At 32.8% G+C, this 18,084-nt stretch overlaps 1 protein-coding gene across 7 annotated transcripts in view; it reads right to left on the minus strand.

Annotated features, from left to right (window-relative positions):
- The window catches only part of LOC106105459 (cAMP-specific 3',5'-cyclic phosphodiesterase), a 242,934-nt gene that overhangs the window by 30,999 nt on the left and 193,851 nt on the right, over nucleotides 1–18,084 (minus strand). For 5 of the 7 annotated variants that reach the window (XM_013285766.1, XM_013285765.1, XM_013285769.1 and 2 more), the window contains 3 exons: nucleotides 17,926–17,961; nucleotides 3,442–3,543; nucleotides 2,028–2,092 (listed from right to left, as the gene is read on the minus strand). In XM_013285766.1, the coding sequence (XP_013141220.1) occupies nucleotides 2,028–2,092; nucleotides 3,442–3,543; nucleotides 17,926–17,961 (203 nt within the window). Of the gene's footprint in view, nucleotides 1–2,027; nucleotides 2,093–3,441; nucleotides 3,544–15,100; nucleotides 15,952–17,925; nucleotides 17,962–18,084 lie in introns of those variants that run through there. The other 2 variants (XM_013285770.1, XM_013285767.1) reach the window with 2 other exon arrangements.

The raw sequence follows: 18,084 nt of genomic DNA on the forward strand, positions 1-18,084 counted from the left end.
ATATTGCACGCAAAAAGTCAATGAAAGCAGATTACTTCATCAAAACATTCTTATCATAAATAATAAATCAATGATGGTATTTAGATCGCATGTCTCAGATTTGAAGATTCTCAGAACTTTGATTAGGTTTTCCTGTCCATTTCAAATCATTTCTAAGACAGCACATATACGAATTTTCTTCGAATTGGGAATCTATTCATATTGTGTCGAATTCGAAATTGTGCAGCTATTTTTTGATGCTCGTTCTAATATGTTAAAATATTTTATATTTCACTGGATTATAATTTACATATTTGTATTGTAATTACAAGTATGGTCAATGTACAGTTATGGTCGTTACATGCACTCACCATGTTTATACTTTACTACATGTAGCGCCATCTATTATAAAGTACAGCAGTTAAAATGGGAAAATGACTTTATCCTTTGTGTGCTCGAAGGCTTTTGTTTATGTAATTGCGTGCTTGAGATTAAGGGTCCCTACTTATATGTATTATACGGTAACTTGGTGTGAAGGGTCTTACAATTAAGCTTTGGCTAAGGCTTTCTAGTGAAACTATAACAATACTATCCGTAAACTGAGTACAATTCAATTATATATGAGGAATAAATATGATCAAAAGAAAATCTAATAAATTTAATGATATGTAGATACGGCGTTGTTTACTTCTTTTATCGGTATCTAAATCGACTTTGAATCATAGATTATTTTACTTTCAAGGAACCTAAGCAATGAAAATAAAAATCTAATCATATTTCTTCAATCAATCATCCGAAGAAGATATTTCGTTCTGTTATCTCGAGTTGTTGAATAAATTGTTTGATTGTCTACTAAATATGATTTATTATAGTTATTAAAAGTAATCAATAAGATATTTTCCCTAAATATTCATACTTTTAAATAATTAAGTAATATTTCTTTTACTAACAAAAAAACCTTGCAAGCAGTATTGCGTTTTACAATGAAGTATAAAATCTTCACAATAAAACACCACGGTAGGATTGTAACATTGGGTAGACATTACTTTATAATATGTTAAATAACTACAATAATAACAGTCACATTTGCTTATATTTGTTTGCTCTGGCAAGTGTTAGTAGTCGAGGAATGTTATCAACAATCAGGTGTTTCTTGAAAACATAGAACTAAAGCAGGTTCATTCACGTTGTTCAAGTGATGTATTTTAGTAGTCTAAACAAAATATTTTAAATTTTAAAGAATACTTGCTTGGTCATGGTGTGCTTGCGTTCTTGTGCTCAATAACATGTGTTATTTCTAAACGGAACGGTAAAATTTGTTGAACGAGATAAAAAAAATAACTTTTGGAAACTGCAATTTTTTCATCTACAAATTTCTGTCTAGAATCCTAAACAATTATTACAACTATGTTTAAATACATTATACAAAAATAGTATTTTTATGTCTCTAACATTAACAATACCTTTAACGATAACACGATTTATGTTTCTAAATTTAATTAAAAGCTTAAGACATGTTTTCTGAAGGAATTTTATCCTTTATCCTCTCAGCAGCTGACACGTGTCACATTTGAAATTAGTCGACGAGCCAAAGGCACACCCTTAATAGAATTTACTAATAAAAAAACCATACTATAAAAACAACATTCATCGCAAAAAGGTTCTTTTATAAGTTACGTAAGAGCAACTTAAACTATCAATTTAGTCGCAGCACTTAGCCAGTGTAAACAAAGTTATTCTCGTTCCAAAGACAACCGCTCTATACAACTTTATGGGACGTTTCTTTTTTATGGAAATTCATAAATGAGTACATTTACTTAATAGTAAATGGTACTTGTAGCTTGTAAATGTTTTTATTAAATACTGCAGGTAATAAAATAGGGTGTAGATGAGTTATTAAAAGAAAAAAACCTAAAACGTATGCTTCTGTACTGTCCTCCAATGTCCATTATATCAGTCTCTTAGTTTTGTTTTAATGTGATTTTTTTATATCTTAAATTTTATTGTGGAAAATCTAGTAACTACTAAAATAGAGTAAATCTACTAACCTCCTGGATTGTAGTTTTTGGGTTGCGGAGTAACAGCCGCAGCCACCCCCGAGGACCTTCGCGATCTGAAACGATACAAAAATTATATTTAATAAAAATAATTTTATAGCAAGATTTACAAAAAACAATACATGGTCTTTAAATATTGTACGTCAACCTATCCAGCAAACGCTAAACTCATTTGTAATTTAAGAAGGTTAATTTAGAGGGATAATGATATTAAACTTAAAAGATTATTAAGTATTATTGAAATAAAAATTAAAAAGATAAAATTCAAGATATATAAACAAGCTTAAAAGATTAAAGGTAAACATCTCGGGTTAGAGCTGGGAAGCTTCCGTCCAATAAAATTATTTACTTTGTAAAACTGAAAGCACTCTCTTTGAGAATATTTTTCGTTAATTCAAAGGTTTTTTCACAATTTAAGTGGACATTGAGAAGGATGTATACTTGATTTTTTGGTTGTAATGGCCATTATACGATGAGAACATTTATTTCAACAGAATATTTTTGATAAAGTTGTATTTAAAAAACGAAGTGAAACGTAGCTAGCGCCCGCTCGAATTAATATTATTAAAAATTTAATTCACTTTCATATAATTTATTCACGAACAGGTTTATGAACCATTCATGATGTCACGAGTGACATTTTACGATTTTCATGCTTTGATCCGATTGTGATTGTCCGTATTGTAAAACTGATAATTGCTTTGACCTTTAAAGCAATTAATTCATCGTACTGTCGATCGTAATCAATTATTTTACGTTCATTACTCTTTTTTTTATCAATTGCAGTTAAAACATTCAAATGCCACGCTCTTTTGTTGTAACAACCTTTTCATCTGTACCTATAACCTAAACTAAATTACAGAGTATTGAACTATTCGACATTTCATTCGCATTTATTTACAAAAAAAGTCCAGCCAGCGATTTTTTCAAATAGAATAAAAGTTAAATTGCAATAGCGTATAACGGACTATGCGAACAATACTCTTTCTCTAACGAATTATGTCGGCGCGTGACGTAGCCGAGCTGTGACGTCGACGCCGCGTTGATGCGGAAATTGTGTTGTACGTACGCATTATATCAGTCAGTTATTAGCAGAGTTTCGTTACTCTTTTTTTTAGATTTTAAAAGCTTTTCAATGATTTTATAATTTTTTGTTAAACTTTTGATTTACTTCGATTGTAAAGGTTACTTTCGTTAAAGCTCTATAAGTTCGTTATTTTATTGTACATCCCTACTCTTCTCTACTAGGTTAGTAACTTATCCCTTTTTAGTATGACTAACCAACTATTTTTTTATATGACTAACTATGCTCTCTCAACATTAGGATAGCCGTTTACTTGACCATCGGCTATCATATAAAATTGACATACGCAGTATGTTACACAGTAATTAATAATGCACTTACTTTGCGACGGGTACATTTGTGAGGGACAAAAAGTTGTTGCGGACGCTGCGCAGGCTCGCCAGCACCTGCGCGAACGGCGTCACGATCAAGTCTTCGCCGTGGCTGTGGACAAAAGTTCACTAAATTAATTACAGTCCTAGCATTTATAAATCATCCTGCAACGTATCATTCGTGTACTAGACCAAAAGGTTGTGGAATAAAGGTTCATGTGTATCGGTTATCGCTTATAAGGCAAGATGTGTCTTTGTTCCTTTCTTTTATAAATCAACATGATAGTTGATGGACTTGTACTTAAAGTAATACTTCCAGTAAGTGAGTATTCAAGATTTGAAAATGATATTAGGGACTGAAAAAAAAACGTAGATTTGTGTTTTGTGTCCAAAGATATATGTTTAAAAAGTGTTTTGAGTTTTATAATAGTTCGTTAAATATTTATTATAAAGTTAAAGTATACGATAATGAAATCTCGAATAATTTAACTACAATCTCATCTATCTGTATATTCTTACATGAATAAATATAAATATGTTTAATTTAACAACAATGGAAAGCAGCAAACTACGTGATTCCCGCAATTAGCAAAAGAGAAATCAAAACGCTGCTATAAATTTAATTAAGGGTCTTCGAAACATGAGGTCGTTGACATTATCCGACGCTCTCTACAAACAGTCAAATAGCATGAACAAGCTTAGTTGAAATGAATATTGAATTTATCATTTAAAAAAATGCGTAATTTGGCAATACGAGTAGAGCTTAAAGCCTTAAGCATTATCTAGACCTAATGTTATTGCAGTATTACTAAGAGGCGAAGGTTTTCTTAGCATGTTTTCCTTCATCACGGAGCCCGTCATAAATCAGGATGCAATATTGCAATTACCAATTTCCTCAGCGTCGGAGCTCGGCACCGAGCTCGTATATTGCTTGCTCACGTACTAAGAAATTTAATACGACAGGTACAAAGTTAAATACTTTCATCACTTTGTCAGTTTATTTAATTTGTTGAAAAAATCGAACAAAGTTTTACTGCGCTATTCTGCAGTTGGACGGCATTATTTCTTTTTATATTCAACAAATAAAAGTGGGAGTTGAATATTTTTTAATTTAAATTCTGAACCCTTTTTCTCGTTATACTTTTTAAATGGTGAAATAATGAAACATCGTATTTATAGTAGTTTTAAACTTTTTTCTTTCGCAATTTATCAATATAACGATTCACTATAAATTTTTACTGTCGTGTAAATCTTTTGATGGATCGAACATAAACGTTGCAGCTAACATGTAAAGGCGTATAACACAAAAACATTAAAGTTAGAACAAGGACAGTCAACATTTGTACTATTCTTTTGTCATAACTTTGCTGCTAGATTCATACGTTTATCGAATTAATGAAATAGTAGTTGGTAGAAAATGTCACATTTTCTGATACTTAAATGTCAGTACAATAAGATAACATAGAAGAGGACCTTTTCTTATAAATTGTACTGAGATAAGGTTGCGTTTAAATATATATAAATTGTTGTTAATTTATAAATAAAGCATACTCTTATAACAAATTTATTCTATCTGAACTTAGAAATCGCGCCATTTTAAGATGATAAATAAAGCAACTTAAATCACGGGTACCTTTACAAAGGATTATTCTACCTATTGTTTAATAGAACTTATTTTCCAAAATAAATAAGGTTTAATAGCGAGACCGTTTTATTTTTATTGTGGAAATAAAGAAGTTTACTGAGGGCGATCGGGCGATCGGGCGCGGGGATTTAGCGTCTCGTATTGTCTTCTTGCCAACATCAAATAAAACTTCTAAAGGGTTAGAGGTAATTGACACTTGTGAGATTTCATTGTTTGTTTAGCTTCTGGAAAATAATTTGATACGCCCGCCTCGTCATGGCTTAAATATGATAGGAAATAATCATTCCTTTTGGAGGTTTTACACGTAAATATGATAAAAATAATTGATGTCTAGACATCTAAAACTATATTTTTCTACGTGTTTTTAATATGTTTTTTTTTCAATTTAGAAATTGGGGCAGTTGATTCCCAATTTCTTAATTTCCGATGACCGTTAAATGATAGAGTATACAAATATACAAAGTAGATAATGGCAGCACGTAATGAAATAACAGTATATATATTTTCACAACAGATAGTAGGTACAGTGTAAGCAAGATGTTTATGTCTATGCGAATATTGGCAAACGTAGGCAGTGCCCTTGGAGCAACCAGTTGCGGTAAGATACATATTATACATACTACACAAAGATCTGCGGTCAACCGATGCGCATTATATTTCGCTTATTAATTTTGTAATTGATCTATACAAGACAAGAAAAGACTAGATATATGTAAATGTTAATAATAGAATAATTTAGAAAACCTTGATATTAATTTTCTATGTACAACTAAAATACTAATTTACGAATGCAACTTTAGAAGTGACATTTATATAACAAACTTTAATTCAAACATTTCATGTTAATACTACGACAAGTGTATATTTGAGGATGGTGACAGCAAAACAAATTATTGAAAGGTAAATATAGATAATTACTATCGTTCTAGTGTATCTAAGATCATGTGAGTGTTAATGTACGGATGGTCACATTGGCGAGCGAGCCTGGATACTTGCCCACTGTTCACGAGTAGCCAATGAAAAATAGATGTCACAATCATAACCAAGGAATCCGTACTGAAAACAGTACGCGATCACATGATGTCTACTGAATTTGTGAATAAGAGGAAATAATAAAAACACAAAATACAACTTCATCTACATAATGATACGATGCTGAATATATACAACGCTTCTTAAATCTTCGCCGAAATAAAAAGGAAAACACAATAAAAGATGAGCATAAGAAACAAGCTAGTATATTTACGAATGATAAAAGTATACAATGCTGGAGCCGACAAAAGAAAATAGATCGATGGCCCATATTCAGCAAACATACATTTTCCCGGCGTCCCTGCGAACGGACTGGGAATAGTAAGTGGGTAATAATCAGTTACTCACTTAATATAAGTGATAAACTGATATTGTTTGCCAAACTGTCCCTAGGGATATTGAGAGGGTCGTTTGGGAAATATTGCCTTTGTAAATTGTTCGAGATCTACAAGAACATAATCAACAGTAAGACAATAGCTAGTAATCAGTTTAGTCCGTGATTTGTTATAACACGTAAGATTTATAGCGACTCGTTAATTTGGTTGATTTATTTTTATTAGTGTAACACTATTGTTTCTCATATAAAACGTGTAGAAGAATGTATCAACATTTCCTTTTTGTAATCGATATTTTGTTTGTGTCGTGTTTCAAAGAGATAGAATTGCGATGAACAAAAGATGAACGTATAAAAGAAAATAAGATTACAAGTATGCGGTACAAGAGTAATGCAATAAAAAAATCTCAAAGGAAGTAACACGAGCTAAAAACAGCAATACTGTTATCTTGAACAGATCGTTAAATCTAAAAATAGTGGAAGTAAGACAACGGTTATAAAACTCAATAAAGGCAATTGAAACTCTGGTATGTTCGCTAGGAATTTTGCTTACGACTTGAGAATTAACAAGGCGGATATGATGTAAAATGTTTCTTAGAGGTACCCTACTTTTTGAAATCAGTTAAATTTTATACAGCTTAAATTCGTGTTTTAAAATAGTACATTAGTACACACAATCTGGCAAAAACACTCTTTCCTCAGCGGTATTTCCAAACAGCGGCGACGTACAATGCCTTCAAGAAAAGAGCGTACTGCAGTTCTCTTGGTGTTACGGATGATCATGGGCATAGGAAGAATTATCATTAAGCGATCCGCTGCTCGTTTGCCTACTTCTACTATAAAAAAAATATTCCTGTATAGTTACGACAAAACACTTCATCAATTAAATCTAACTTATTAATGTGTTCTCGTGTTACCCAGACTAAATATATTCGGTTTCACTTAGCCTCGTTTAAAATCGATTATAACACAATCGATTGGTAAAACGATCATAATTAATTTGAACTTTATTGATTCGCCGGACACGAGATAATAAAAATGCTTGATTGACCTTAATTTGTTGACTAAGGTACGTCATTGTTTGTAAATAACGAGTTATGAAACTGAAGTTAGGAAATAATTCTGATTTATAAAGACATTTTTCAATTGTACCTAATTAGGTTCTCTCACTAGGCTCAATTTAATGAAATATTACTTGACGTGATAAACTGGCAGCTATAATTGCCATTTCATAAAATAATAACAGGATAAAAAGTTAAAAATGATGCCTTACGAAGATTATAGAATGACCTTCGCCATAAAATTAAGAATTACCTCACTCAGAGTCCTTTAACAGCAACTTAATGTCAATTCAATTAGTTCCATGTCGTATTAACTGTTATTGGCAATAGGATATCAATTCTAATTCGAGGAGCGTTATTGCGACAAGGGAAAGAGCCAAATCACGTACAGAAGCTAAAACTGAATAAAGCCTAATTCCGATATTACGACGCTGCTTATTGAGTTGGGCACGAATCATTTTATTATTGTGCTTCGTTATTACGAACCAGTGAATTGAATTTATTATACCTAGAAATATTTTTTCACAAAAATATTCGCCATTTCTATACCCGAAATTAAAAAAAAATATCAACACTATAAAAATCTATAATTGGTGTCACAAGTGAGTTTTAATAAATATAAAAATTATTACTAGTTACAATCGCTTTTGAAATTCGATGTAAACTTAGAGCTGTAGAATTTGTGCAAACATAAAACTACCTTAAAGTGCTGCTCATACTCGAAGAAAACTACATATGGAGTTAAATATATGTAGTAAAGTGACTACAATTATTTTGCTTATAATTTATTTATATGTGCTAAGTGCTATGCTTACCTCATTTCCATGTAGCTTTTTATTTCAATCAATTATTTAACAAAATCCTGAATTTACAATTTATTTTTAACTTGTACCTTTGACACTCAGTAATCAAATTTGATAGACGTCAAGATTTTAGTTTTAAAAGTTTTATATGAGAAAAGTTTTTATGAACAATCTGTTTGTAGGGCGACTGTTTTGTATTTTATAAAGCTGTTAATGGCAGTACCCTTTGAGTGATACTCCTAATTGTTAAGTTAAATTTAAAAAGAAAAAGCTATAGGCAAACTTTCAAAAGTGACACCAATTATTTGTGTTTGAAGTAAACACCAACTATCTAAACTATCTATCTGTCGGTTTTTCCGTCCAGACATGACGTGGGGGCCTTCAAGAAAAGATTGAATGAGTATTAGGGTAGCGCGTACCATCTTTCGACCAAATCTTCACTCAGTCGGTGGGATCGTGGTAAAGCGCTAGCTTAAAAACTTAAAAAAAAACTACCTACTTATATCAGCAATCACATTTCGTCAATAAACTTGAAAGATGGCTTTGATGGTGTTATTTATTTCCCAGATTCAAAGAAAAACACACAAGTCGAAAACTACAAAAGAAGTTCCACGTGCGCAAGACTTAGATATAATCCTTCGCCATAAGTTTCATATGAAACAGTAATAATATTTTGTCCATTACCATTTTCATTTTAGCAAGTCAAATGTTGGCCCACTTTGCGTCCGCTTTTATTTGAAAATCTTTACATACTTTACACGAGGCATATTTTAATTTCATCGTAAAAACGATACCGTAAGTACATTTAACATTTTATTTCGTATATTGATATTAATAAATATCTTTTAATACTGCTTTGATGTGCTTTCTGCGAGATTCATTTTTTATATTTTTTCCTATATCGCTCTAAAGTACCTATGTTACGTAATAAAATAACAAAACTTTCCTTGTTGATATTTTTCGTATTAAATTTGAAAGAGGATCATTATTCAGAGGTGACACGCAGCGATCTATCAAATACTTTATCCCGCCAATTTCGTGTGACACAGCAAAAATACGGTAAAGTACGATCCTAAATAGAATTTCACGTTAGTAGGTTGGCCTATATTTTAAAACGGCCTACATTTCTGTCCTGTTTTTTGCTGAGTTAATTACATAAAAATTTCTTTAACTGGGCCTTTTTGTTCCTGTATTGAAAAGGTTTAGCTGTTCTGAATGAAGTTCTATTTAATTCCGTTTTATTCGAAATTGTTAAAAAAAAAATTTATCACTCTTACTGTTGTTGTAAAAAACAGAGAATGAGAGAAATGTCAGCCGTTGTAAATACGAGTAGGTGACACCTTTGTACTATCGATTTCAAATTGCCTTATTTGCGGCCGCACCGGTTTAGATATCAGATACGCCAACATTCGTCATGTGGGTATTCTTGTATGTAGCTCAATATCATTCATTGATCTATTCTTTACAAAGCATTATCATTGTAATGTAAAAAGACTTCGACGACATTGTTAAAAATATCATCTAGCTGATCAATATTCTTTTTATCTCTGGCAAAAATATGTTCATAAAATATTTTTTATTGCTACAAATGTTACCCTGAACGTTTGTTCCTCAATTTTGTTTAAAATTAGATACGATAATAGAGCAAGTAAAAGTTATAAGTTAAACAATTTAATCTCGGCATACTTGTGCTGCGGGAAATTTGCATCCGGCCCTTGCAATAATCAACACCGCGCACGGTCTGATAAAAGTTAGAAGGCCGCACATATTTCCCCCGCGGGCGTCGCTGTTGTTAGTTCATATTGCGTTATCTATATCAACATATCGAGTTCGAGTACCTGTCGTAATGTACTCCTCGTGTTTTGCTACTTGCCGATTTATTGAATACTTAATAACTTGCTACATGTAACTACCACCGCGTACCTTCGGCACTGATAAAATAGTAAGCAAATCGAATGTTTAGTATAACAAGTGTTCTTATTATCAGAAATACAGGATTAAAATTTCAGTTCGCCTTAAAATTTTAAACTAATAAATTTTATACTCAACTCACGTGCAGGAGAAACCATTTCGTCCCGAAGATAGAATAATGATATATAAAAAATATGTAACAGAGCAAAAAGCGAAATGTCAACTCATTTAAAACCGTGTTAAATTTGACCAAAAAACGCCAACTCAATTTTTTTCTTCTTGCAAAAATGATTTAACGTATAATACAACAAAAAAAAAACCATTCCTAATCGAAATACATTACAGAGCAAGTCTCGTGTAGAGTGCGATGAAAATTAACTTGTGGAATGCACAAACGAAAGATTTAGAATTAATTGTTTTAAGAACTTAATGCTAACTTAGATTTAATCTAAAAAAATAGCAAGTCATAGTGATAAACCACCTGTATACCATCAAATAAAATAAATGCATAATACTACAATTTCTATATTAAAAGAAAATGATTCATCAGAAGAAAATGTAGCTACGTAAGTAGATACAGACGATGATTGCGCAAGTTGATCGTCAGATCACTACGTCAACTTCGTTAAATGATTGAATATTACATAGTAATAGCGCAAAAGATAAGTAACATGAAATAGCAGTGGGCTGTTCGCTGGACGTAAAACTACAAAAGATAACATTGCTCTTGTCAGTGTATATTGATTTGGCGGGTACATGATGAGATGTTAACAAAACAAGGGATAATCAAAGAATTTTATGTTTGAGTTGATGCCACAAAACAGAATATGAATGGACTTTCCTAAACGTATTAAGGCAGTTCTAAGTAAGGGATCCTTTTTAATGAAATCAGCAGATTAGCGCGTTGCCAACACGTATTGGATAGCTATTCAATCTGAAGCCTTTTAATTTCCATTAGAACATTTCACTAATAATGCGAATTTATACGATAATATACGTAAAACGTGACCTTAAAGTGGTTTTTGAAAAACTATTAAGAATAAATCTTTCTCTATCCAATGTACGTAAAAGTTATTTTACATCAAAACATATGTGAATAATTACAATAACACTATAGATTTGAGAAAGTAATAGTGTTAGTTTAAAAAAATAAAAATTAATGTTCACAACATGTTTGATGGGTCTACAAATTATCACGTCTGTTCTTTCTCATTGAGAGATTATTTATAGAAAGCTAGGGCTGGCGCGGGCGCGGGCGCGGCCGGTGCAGCGGCACCACGGCACGTGTTTTCAATTAACTACCCACGCGCTATCTCACTACAACCAGCTTCCAGCTTAATTATACATAACGTTTATTGAAGAAATATAAATTATACTTTAGTCTCCCAGTCTTTTATAGCACTAATACTTTAAGTACTACCCACCTCTCATTAAAATAGAAATCTTTTTAGAAGGATTTTAAAATTGATTATTTCTTTGTTAGATTATTTTCTAATAAATTTAATGAACGTGCTTTTAATTTATTTACCAGGGATCCTGTATATTTTATGTTATTGACATAAGCAATGGAAATCTTGGGTACTACAAATGGAACTTTATCATAAAATAATCCATTAATTTTGGGTTAAGAGCATTTTTTCCTCTTAGTCATAACTTAATATTAAATACCGAGACTTCTTAAAAATTATGAAATGTCACGTAAAATGGTAACTTTTCAGAACTAACAGGAAGAAATTAACCATTTTTATAACATGCCCAGAGTCACAAAATGGTCGTCCTACGCCAATAAAACCTTCGCAAACATCACGAAATAGCAACATTGTGTCATATAACAATACGCTGTCATTTTACGACTGTATTATTTATGGTGTTTTTACGCAATAACAGTTTGCGTAATTCTCAACGAAATACCTAATGAATCTGTTCGCATGTTTCTATTCTCATCTAGCACAAGGCGAGTGTTAAATGTTCTAATGAAAAAAAAAAAAACACAGAAAAACACAAGTTTGTTTCGAGTTTCTTCAAGAAAGTAAAAGTCTATTAAAGAAATCTTACGTGAATAAAATATTAATGGAAACTTAATTACCAAGAAAATTATATTTCTGAGAAGCGACATGATGAATTACAGATTTAAATATACATACCATTTTGTATCTTATTATTGTCAATAAAAAACAATATTTAAGGTTTCATCTGTTCTGAAATTAAATTATTTCACGCCAAAAATTTATTACGACCTTTGATCCACGACTTTCTCGACTACAGCGTGCAAAAGGAATGCTTTCAGCTTCGTAAATCAATTGAGATTTCTCTGAAATATACGAATGGGTAATCTTTTAATACGTAGGATAAAACCTAGAAACATATTAATATTCCGAAATTCCCATGTTACTTTCATATCTTGTATAGTCCTGGTCAATTGTTCTTGTTTCAACTCTTAACAATCTTAACTGAATAGTTTCTTTATTAAATAATGGCTTTAGCAATTGAACGTCTAATTTACGTTACCGGCCGGGCTGAAGATTGTCGATAGTTACAGTCTAATCGAATTAGGACAAGTCGTCCTGGAATACAAATGGTTCTGATCAGTTGTTACTGACGTATTCTATTAGAAACGTATATTTTAAAGTAACATAATAATGAGCATGTAACTTTGAAAGGTCCTACATGTGAATAAAAACCTGAAATAGGACATAATATATAAGCAGAAGTAATTTTCATTTAAATCTGGAAATTAGCTATGGGAAATAGATACGTATACTCTAAGAAGTGTAGCTGTGACAAAAGCACAGATTTTTTTTGATTTCACTTCATGTTTAGGAAACAACACGTTAGCCGTAAGCGTTGTAATGTCGGGTAATGAAAGCGGCGTTAAATATTTTCTTTTTCTTTATTGTTAGCTTGTTTCAGAGGCTTTTACGAGTAAATTGTAATAAAAATGGCAACAGGAAAGTGGGGTCCCAGGCCCGGAGTCTTTATTTATAGCTGAGCTCTCCCGGAGACTGTTATCTCTGTAATAATATTCGTCAAACACGCGTTCGCTGCGTATGAAATGCGAAGAAATGTACATTAAAATTACATGTAAAAATAAACATGAAACAAAAGGAGCAAACAAAGGGTTATATAAGATTTTCTTTGGTGCGCTTTTTCATTCTCATCGATTACACTAATACATTGAACTCGACTTGAAAGTAACGCAGAAATAAATACCACGTCAATATTAAAAGTCTGGTGCTAGTCTCGAAGTCTGTGTAAATATAAATTTGATCTCCTACTTTTTAAGTAGCATATAAAGATTGACGTGAAGGGGTACACTAGTATAGAAAGGCTTAGGAAGTGATAAATTTACTCGGTAATAGATGAAATGATCAAGAAAGGAGTGACGACCAAGATGACGGAAAATAGATTGATATGGAGGATAAAAACTTGGTGCGCCGTTCCCACGTAAGTAGGATAAGAACAAAGAGATAATGCAAAGACCAATGTAGTAAAATTTGTCAATGTAATAAAAATTGTCAAAAGTAAATATTACGTATTGTCTATTCCAAATCATGTTATATAGGTCTACAAAAAATTATAAGAGAACTCTTAAGTTATAAAGTAAAAACGATGGAAGAACCATAGTGTATCAACTTAATAATAAAACTCAATCTAATTTTTACATTCCTGTAGCATTTTAAATAGGTGCGTGAAACGAATTCATTTACTTTCATTATCTATTTCATTTAAGTCTGAAATAAGAGTTATAAATATTTGTATAGACAGTCAAGAAATCACTTAACATCAGGTGAACAAGTGAGAGCAATAACCATTAGCGAAGCTCGTCAACACCCACGCGCTGACTTCGCCTTCGCAAGATTTTCTTGTTTTATAAAAGGCATTTATAAAGACAGGATGGGATCAACGATTCATACCTTTCTAGGATTATTTATGCTTTAAGTATTTTAATTAGAGGCTCATTTACAAAATTAAACGGGTGTATTTTAAAAATATCTTATTAGAATTAAAGAACATTAATTAAAGGATTGTCTACGAAAAGATCTATTCAAAGAATATTAAATAATTTGCGTCTACTTATTTTGTAATATGTTCTATATGTTTCTTTTTCCTTCAACGGGCGCAGTTTTACGCGAACACGTTTCCTGAACAACGGGCAACTGAATTCTTATCTTATCTTTGCGAGCACACAATTTTATGTTGTGTTGTGCAATAAACATTAAATACACGGTGTAATTGGTAAATACAATTTATAGCCTTGTATTAGATATTTGTGTAAATATTATCGATATTATTACACAAAAACAAAATATTTTTATTTCAGAAAATATTGAAATAAGGAGAATGGACGTAGCACACGGTTTTCTTTCAATATCATTGAATTGGAAAGGAAGCCAACGATTTATATAGGGGAAAGTATTTTCAAAATAAACGAAATAAATAAAATCTAAACTTATTGGGAACCGATAAGAAGAAAGTCTAATTAGAAATAAAAAGCAAAACATGTAAGAATGTAACTACAGACTACTAATGTAACGATTGAAAGAAATCTTTGCCACCACACGAACACGTTTTCTCCATTATACTGTAGTAGCTTAATGCCTCTGAAAGCCAAGGGTGGTAAATGGTAATGCCAAGACGTAATTCTGACACAGCTTGGGCGAAGCAGTGAATAATTGATTCGGTATCAGTTCTATCGTTTAATTCATAGATTAATGTTAGTCGCAATGGTTTTGGTGGGACTTGGGTAGAATCAGTAATTTTTATATTGTAGAAGTTTTCTCGACCGCTGTTAGCCTGATATTGATGAAGTAAATGAAGCATGTTGTTTTTTTTGGGGTAAAAACCTGATAGAAGTGTGTACGATATCTGGAAAAGCAACTCACGCGTCGCGTCTGGTTCGCTCGTCCCAAAATTTGTCCCAGAAAGTTGATCTGTTTTTAATCCTGAGCACGCTGGTGCTGAGGGTGCGCGGCAGCGTACCGCCGCTACTGCTGGCCGACACACCGGTCGACATGCTGTGCTCTGAGGCCGAGCTCTTCGCAATGAACGTGGCGCCCCCGCCGGCGCATAGCCGGTCCGACTGAGAACCCGAGCGCTGCATTGTCATCTCACTCACCCACCTAACTATGCACTACATTATTTGCCCCATGTCACTCCCAATTGACTGATCTATCTCCGCACCATTATCAGATAACGCTCCCTATACCATCTCCCCATCTGATGTCCCAGGTTGATTTAATTACCTACTAACCTAACACGGTAACGATTAGGCGTGCAAACTGGATTTTGGGTGTAAATTATCTTTTTATTTAATTAACGACCGAACTGTGAGATAATAGTGTAATGCGAGCTTATACATTTATCACACGCGCGTTATCGGCGCCAGAGCAACTAGTGTTCTGAACGCGGCAATAATAAACACAAGCTTACAATCGATAGTACGTAGCTTACAAACGAGGAAATAAACTTTTAGGCCGCGATCGTCCGTCGACACTAAGATTCTATCGGAACTTGGGCTAGAGCAAGTGAACGACCTCGGTGGTTCAATCTTTACACGTAACGTGCGTTTGTAATATTATTATTGATACATTCCCGCACTGCGTATCACAAGTGATATTGGCGTGCGTGATCTCGCGTTAGGAAAGTGCGGGGCTTATTTGTGCCCGCTCGAAGGTTTGAGGGCGTCCGTACGTGCGGTAGCGTGCCGCCGGCGCGGCTGGCGGACTCTCAATGAGGAGGACCGGCGGCGAGGAACGGCGCGGGGGAGGCACAGGGACGGAGAGGGGCGACGTCGCACTCGCCCGGCGCGCGGCTCCGCCCGAGGATAAATTTGGCGCTAATGGAAACTGGCGGTGGGCGCCGGTAATCAATGTTCGACGTGGAAATCGAGGGTCGCGGTAGCATTATACTACGCGACTCGGTTCCAGGTGAAAGTGGCGCGACAAACATTAACTAGCTCCTGGCATTGTTTTGGCTTTAATGACTAGATTTCCTGCATCGATCCATGACGTGTGCCGTGAGGTCGCAGCACGAAACTCGCTCTACGTGACACAAAGAGAATGTTTTGACAAAAATACGCATGAAGGACTTTATTGAATCGACAAATAAATAAAAGTGTTCTATTTATCAATTACTTATCGATAACTAGGAACTCACATTCTGATATAACTACTTTTAAGTAATGATTTGAAATTAGCTTTTAGTCATTTTTTTTTTACAAAATATTAATAGAAAAATATCCATATACGTTTTCAGTAAACTTAACTACTAATTAAAATCACTTTTTATTTGGTTCATCGTTATGAGATTGATTGTATTACTAAAGTACAAAAAAGGAACGACAGTCGGAGAGCCCGAGTTGATTTAATGGACTTCGGTCCTAGGTAAACTGTAATGGGATAATTCAATTACGCTTTCACGTAATCCTTTGAAGATGTTTATTTTATCTCAACAATGTGCTCACATTGTTCAAACTAAGGCAGTACTAGTATTATGTATTATACTTATATTCGGAGAAATAATTAATTAAAAGAAACTTACAAACGAGTTAAACAAATTATTTGTTACTCTATTTACGTATGTTATTTAAACACTAAAAATGGATAATATAATTTAATTAGCAAGGATTACGATCCTTTTGTACTAGAAATATCTTTCTCATGTCACGTAACATGGGCGTGGTGAGCTTAAATTACAAGAAGGCTCCAGTCGGCTTATGTTGACTACTGTCTGCTAAACTTTTGCAATAAAATAGAGAAAATGTACGGTTTCAGATCTTCCAACTGAAACTGTAGGGGCTTTTATGTTTCATTATCGATATAACAACTGTTAGATTCCTTGAGAAACGTCTTTGATTAGTATAAGATTCAATTTTTATGAAGAAAACAAAAAGTTTTTTGCTTAAATGTAGATTCTATAAGATTCTATAATTAGGTTCAAAAAATACTATTGTTTTTTATGTATTTTTAATTTAATTTTTATTCAAAGGGTTTTGATATCTTTATTTTAAAATAAAAGATGTGATTGTGTGTCACTTTTGGAGAACTTGTAACAACGAGTACTTTATGCAAGTAATTAATTTAATGAAAACGTTTTTGTAGAAAAGATTTAGTTGTGAGTAGATAATAAAATATCGTAAGGAAAAATTATATTCATCGACATAAAAGATGTATGAATATGAAATTATTAGGACGTGCGTAGAACAAAGAAAAACTTAAACAAGAAGTTATGAAAAACCAAGAGTAGATAAATATTAGTGACTATACTGCACTAAGGTTTTAGTTTTTAAACAATTTGTAATTCAAAATAAAACAAAATTTGTTTAATTTAGCACTATAAAGCCTATTACAAAAAATATTTAATCATAAAAACTATTATTAAAGAGTGAACTATGGTTTATTTCTTTGTTTCTCTATCATGAACGAAGCAGAGGCGAATTGCCACTAAGGTACATGTAAATGACCAAATCTGATGGCATTTCTACACTTCAATTTTACGACCATTAGAATGATAAAAATAAACCTGTAAAACTCACCTTTTTACATAAGATTAGATATAGTTGGCGACATTACCATGGAAAGCATAAAAGTATGAGAACATAAGATATACATGAAACTAAAATAGAAAGAGTTAAGGGACAACGAGCGGAGCGATATGTCTACACAAAGCCCATGCAATATGCTTGCATGCGTGTTATCCTAGTACATACGCTCTGTCCAGTTGTGCAGCTTCAGCCTCCTTGAATCTGCAAGCAATTAAAAAATATGGAAAAGAAAGATAGAACGGAGGAAACAATTATTCTCACCTAAGCATTCGCAATAACGTTAAAACCTATCATCCAACAAAACTGGTAAATATTAAATTCTGA

Source organism: Papilio polytes, unplaced genomic scaffold (genome assembly GCF_000836215.1).
Source record: "Papilio polytes unplaced genomic scaffold, Ppol_1.0 DF822845.1, whole genome shotgun sequence".
In the NCBI taxonomy this organism is placed as follows: Eukaryota; Metazoa; Arthropoda; class Insecta; order Lepidoptera; family Papilionidae; genus Papilio; species Papilio polytes.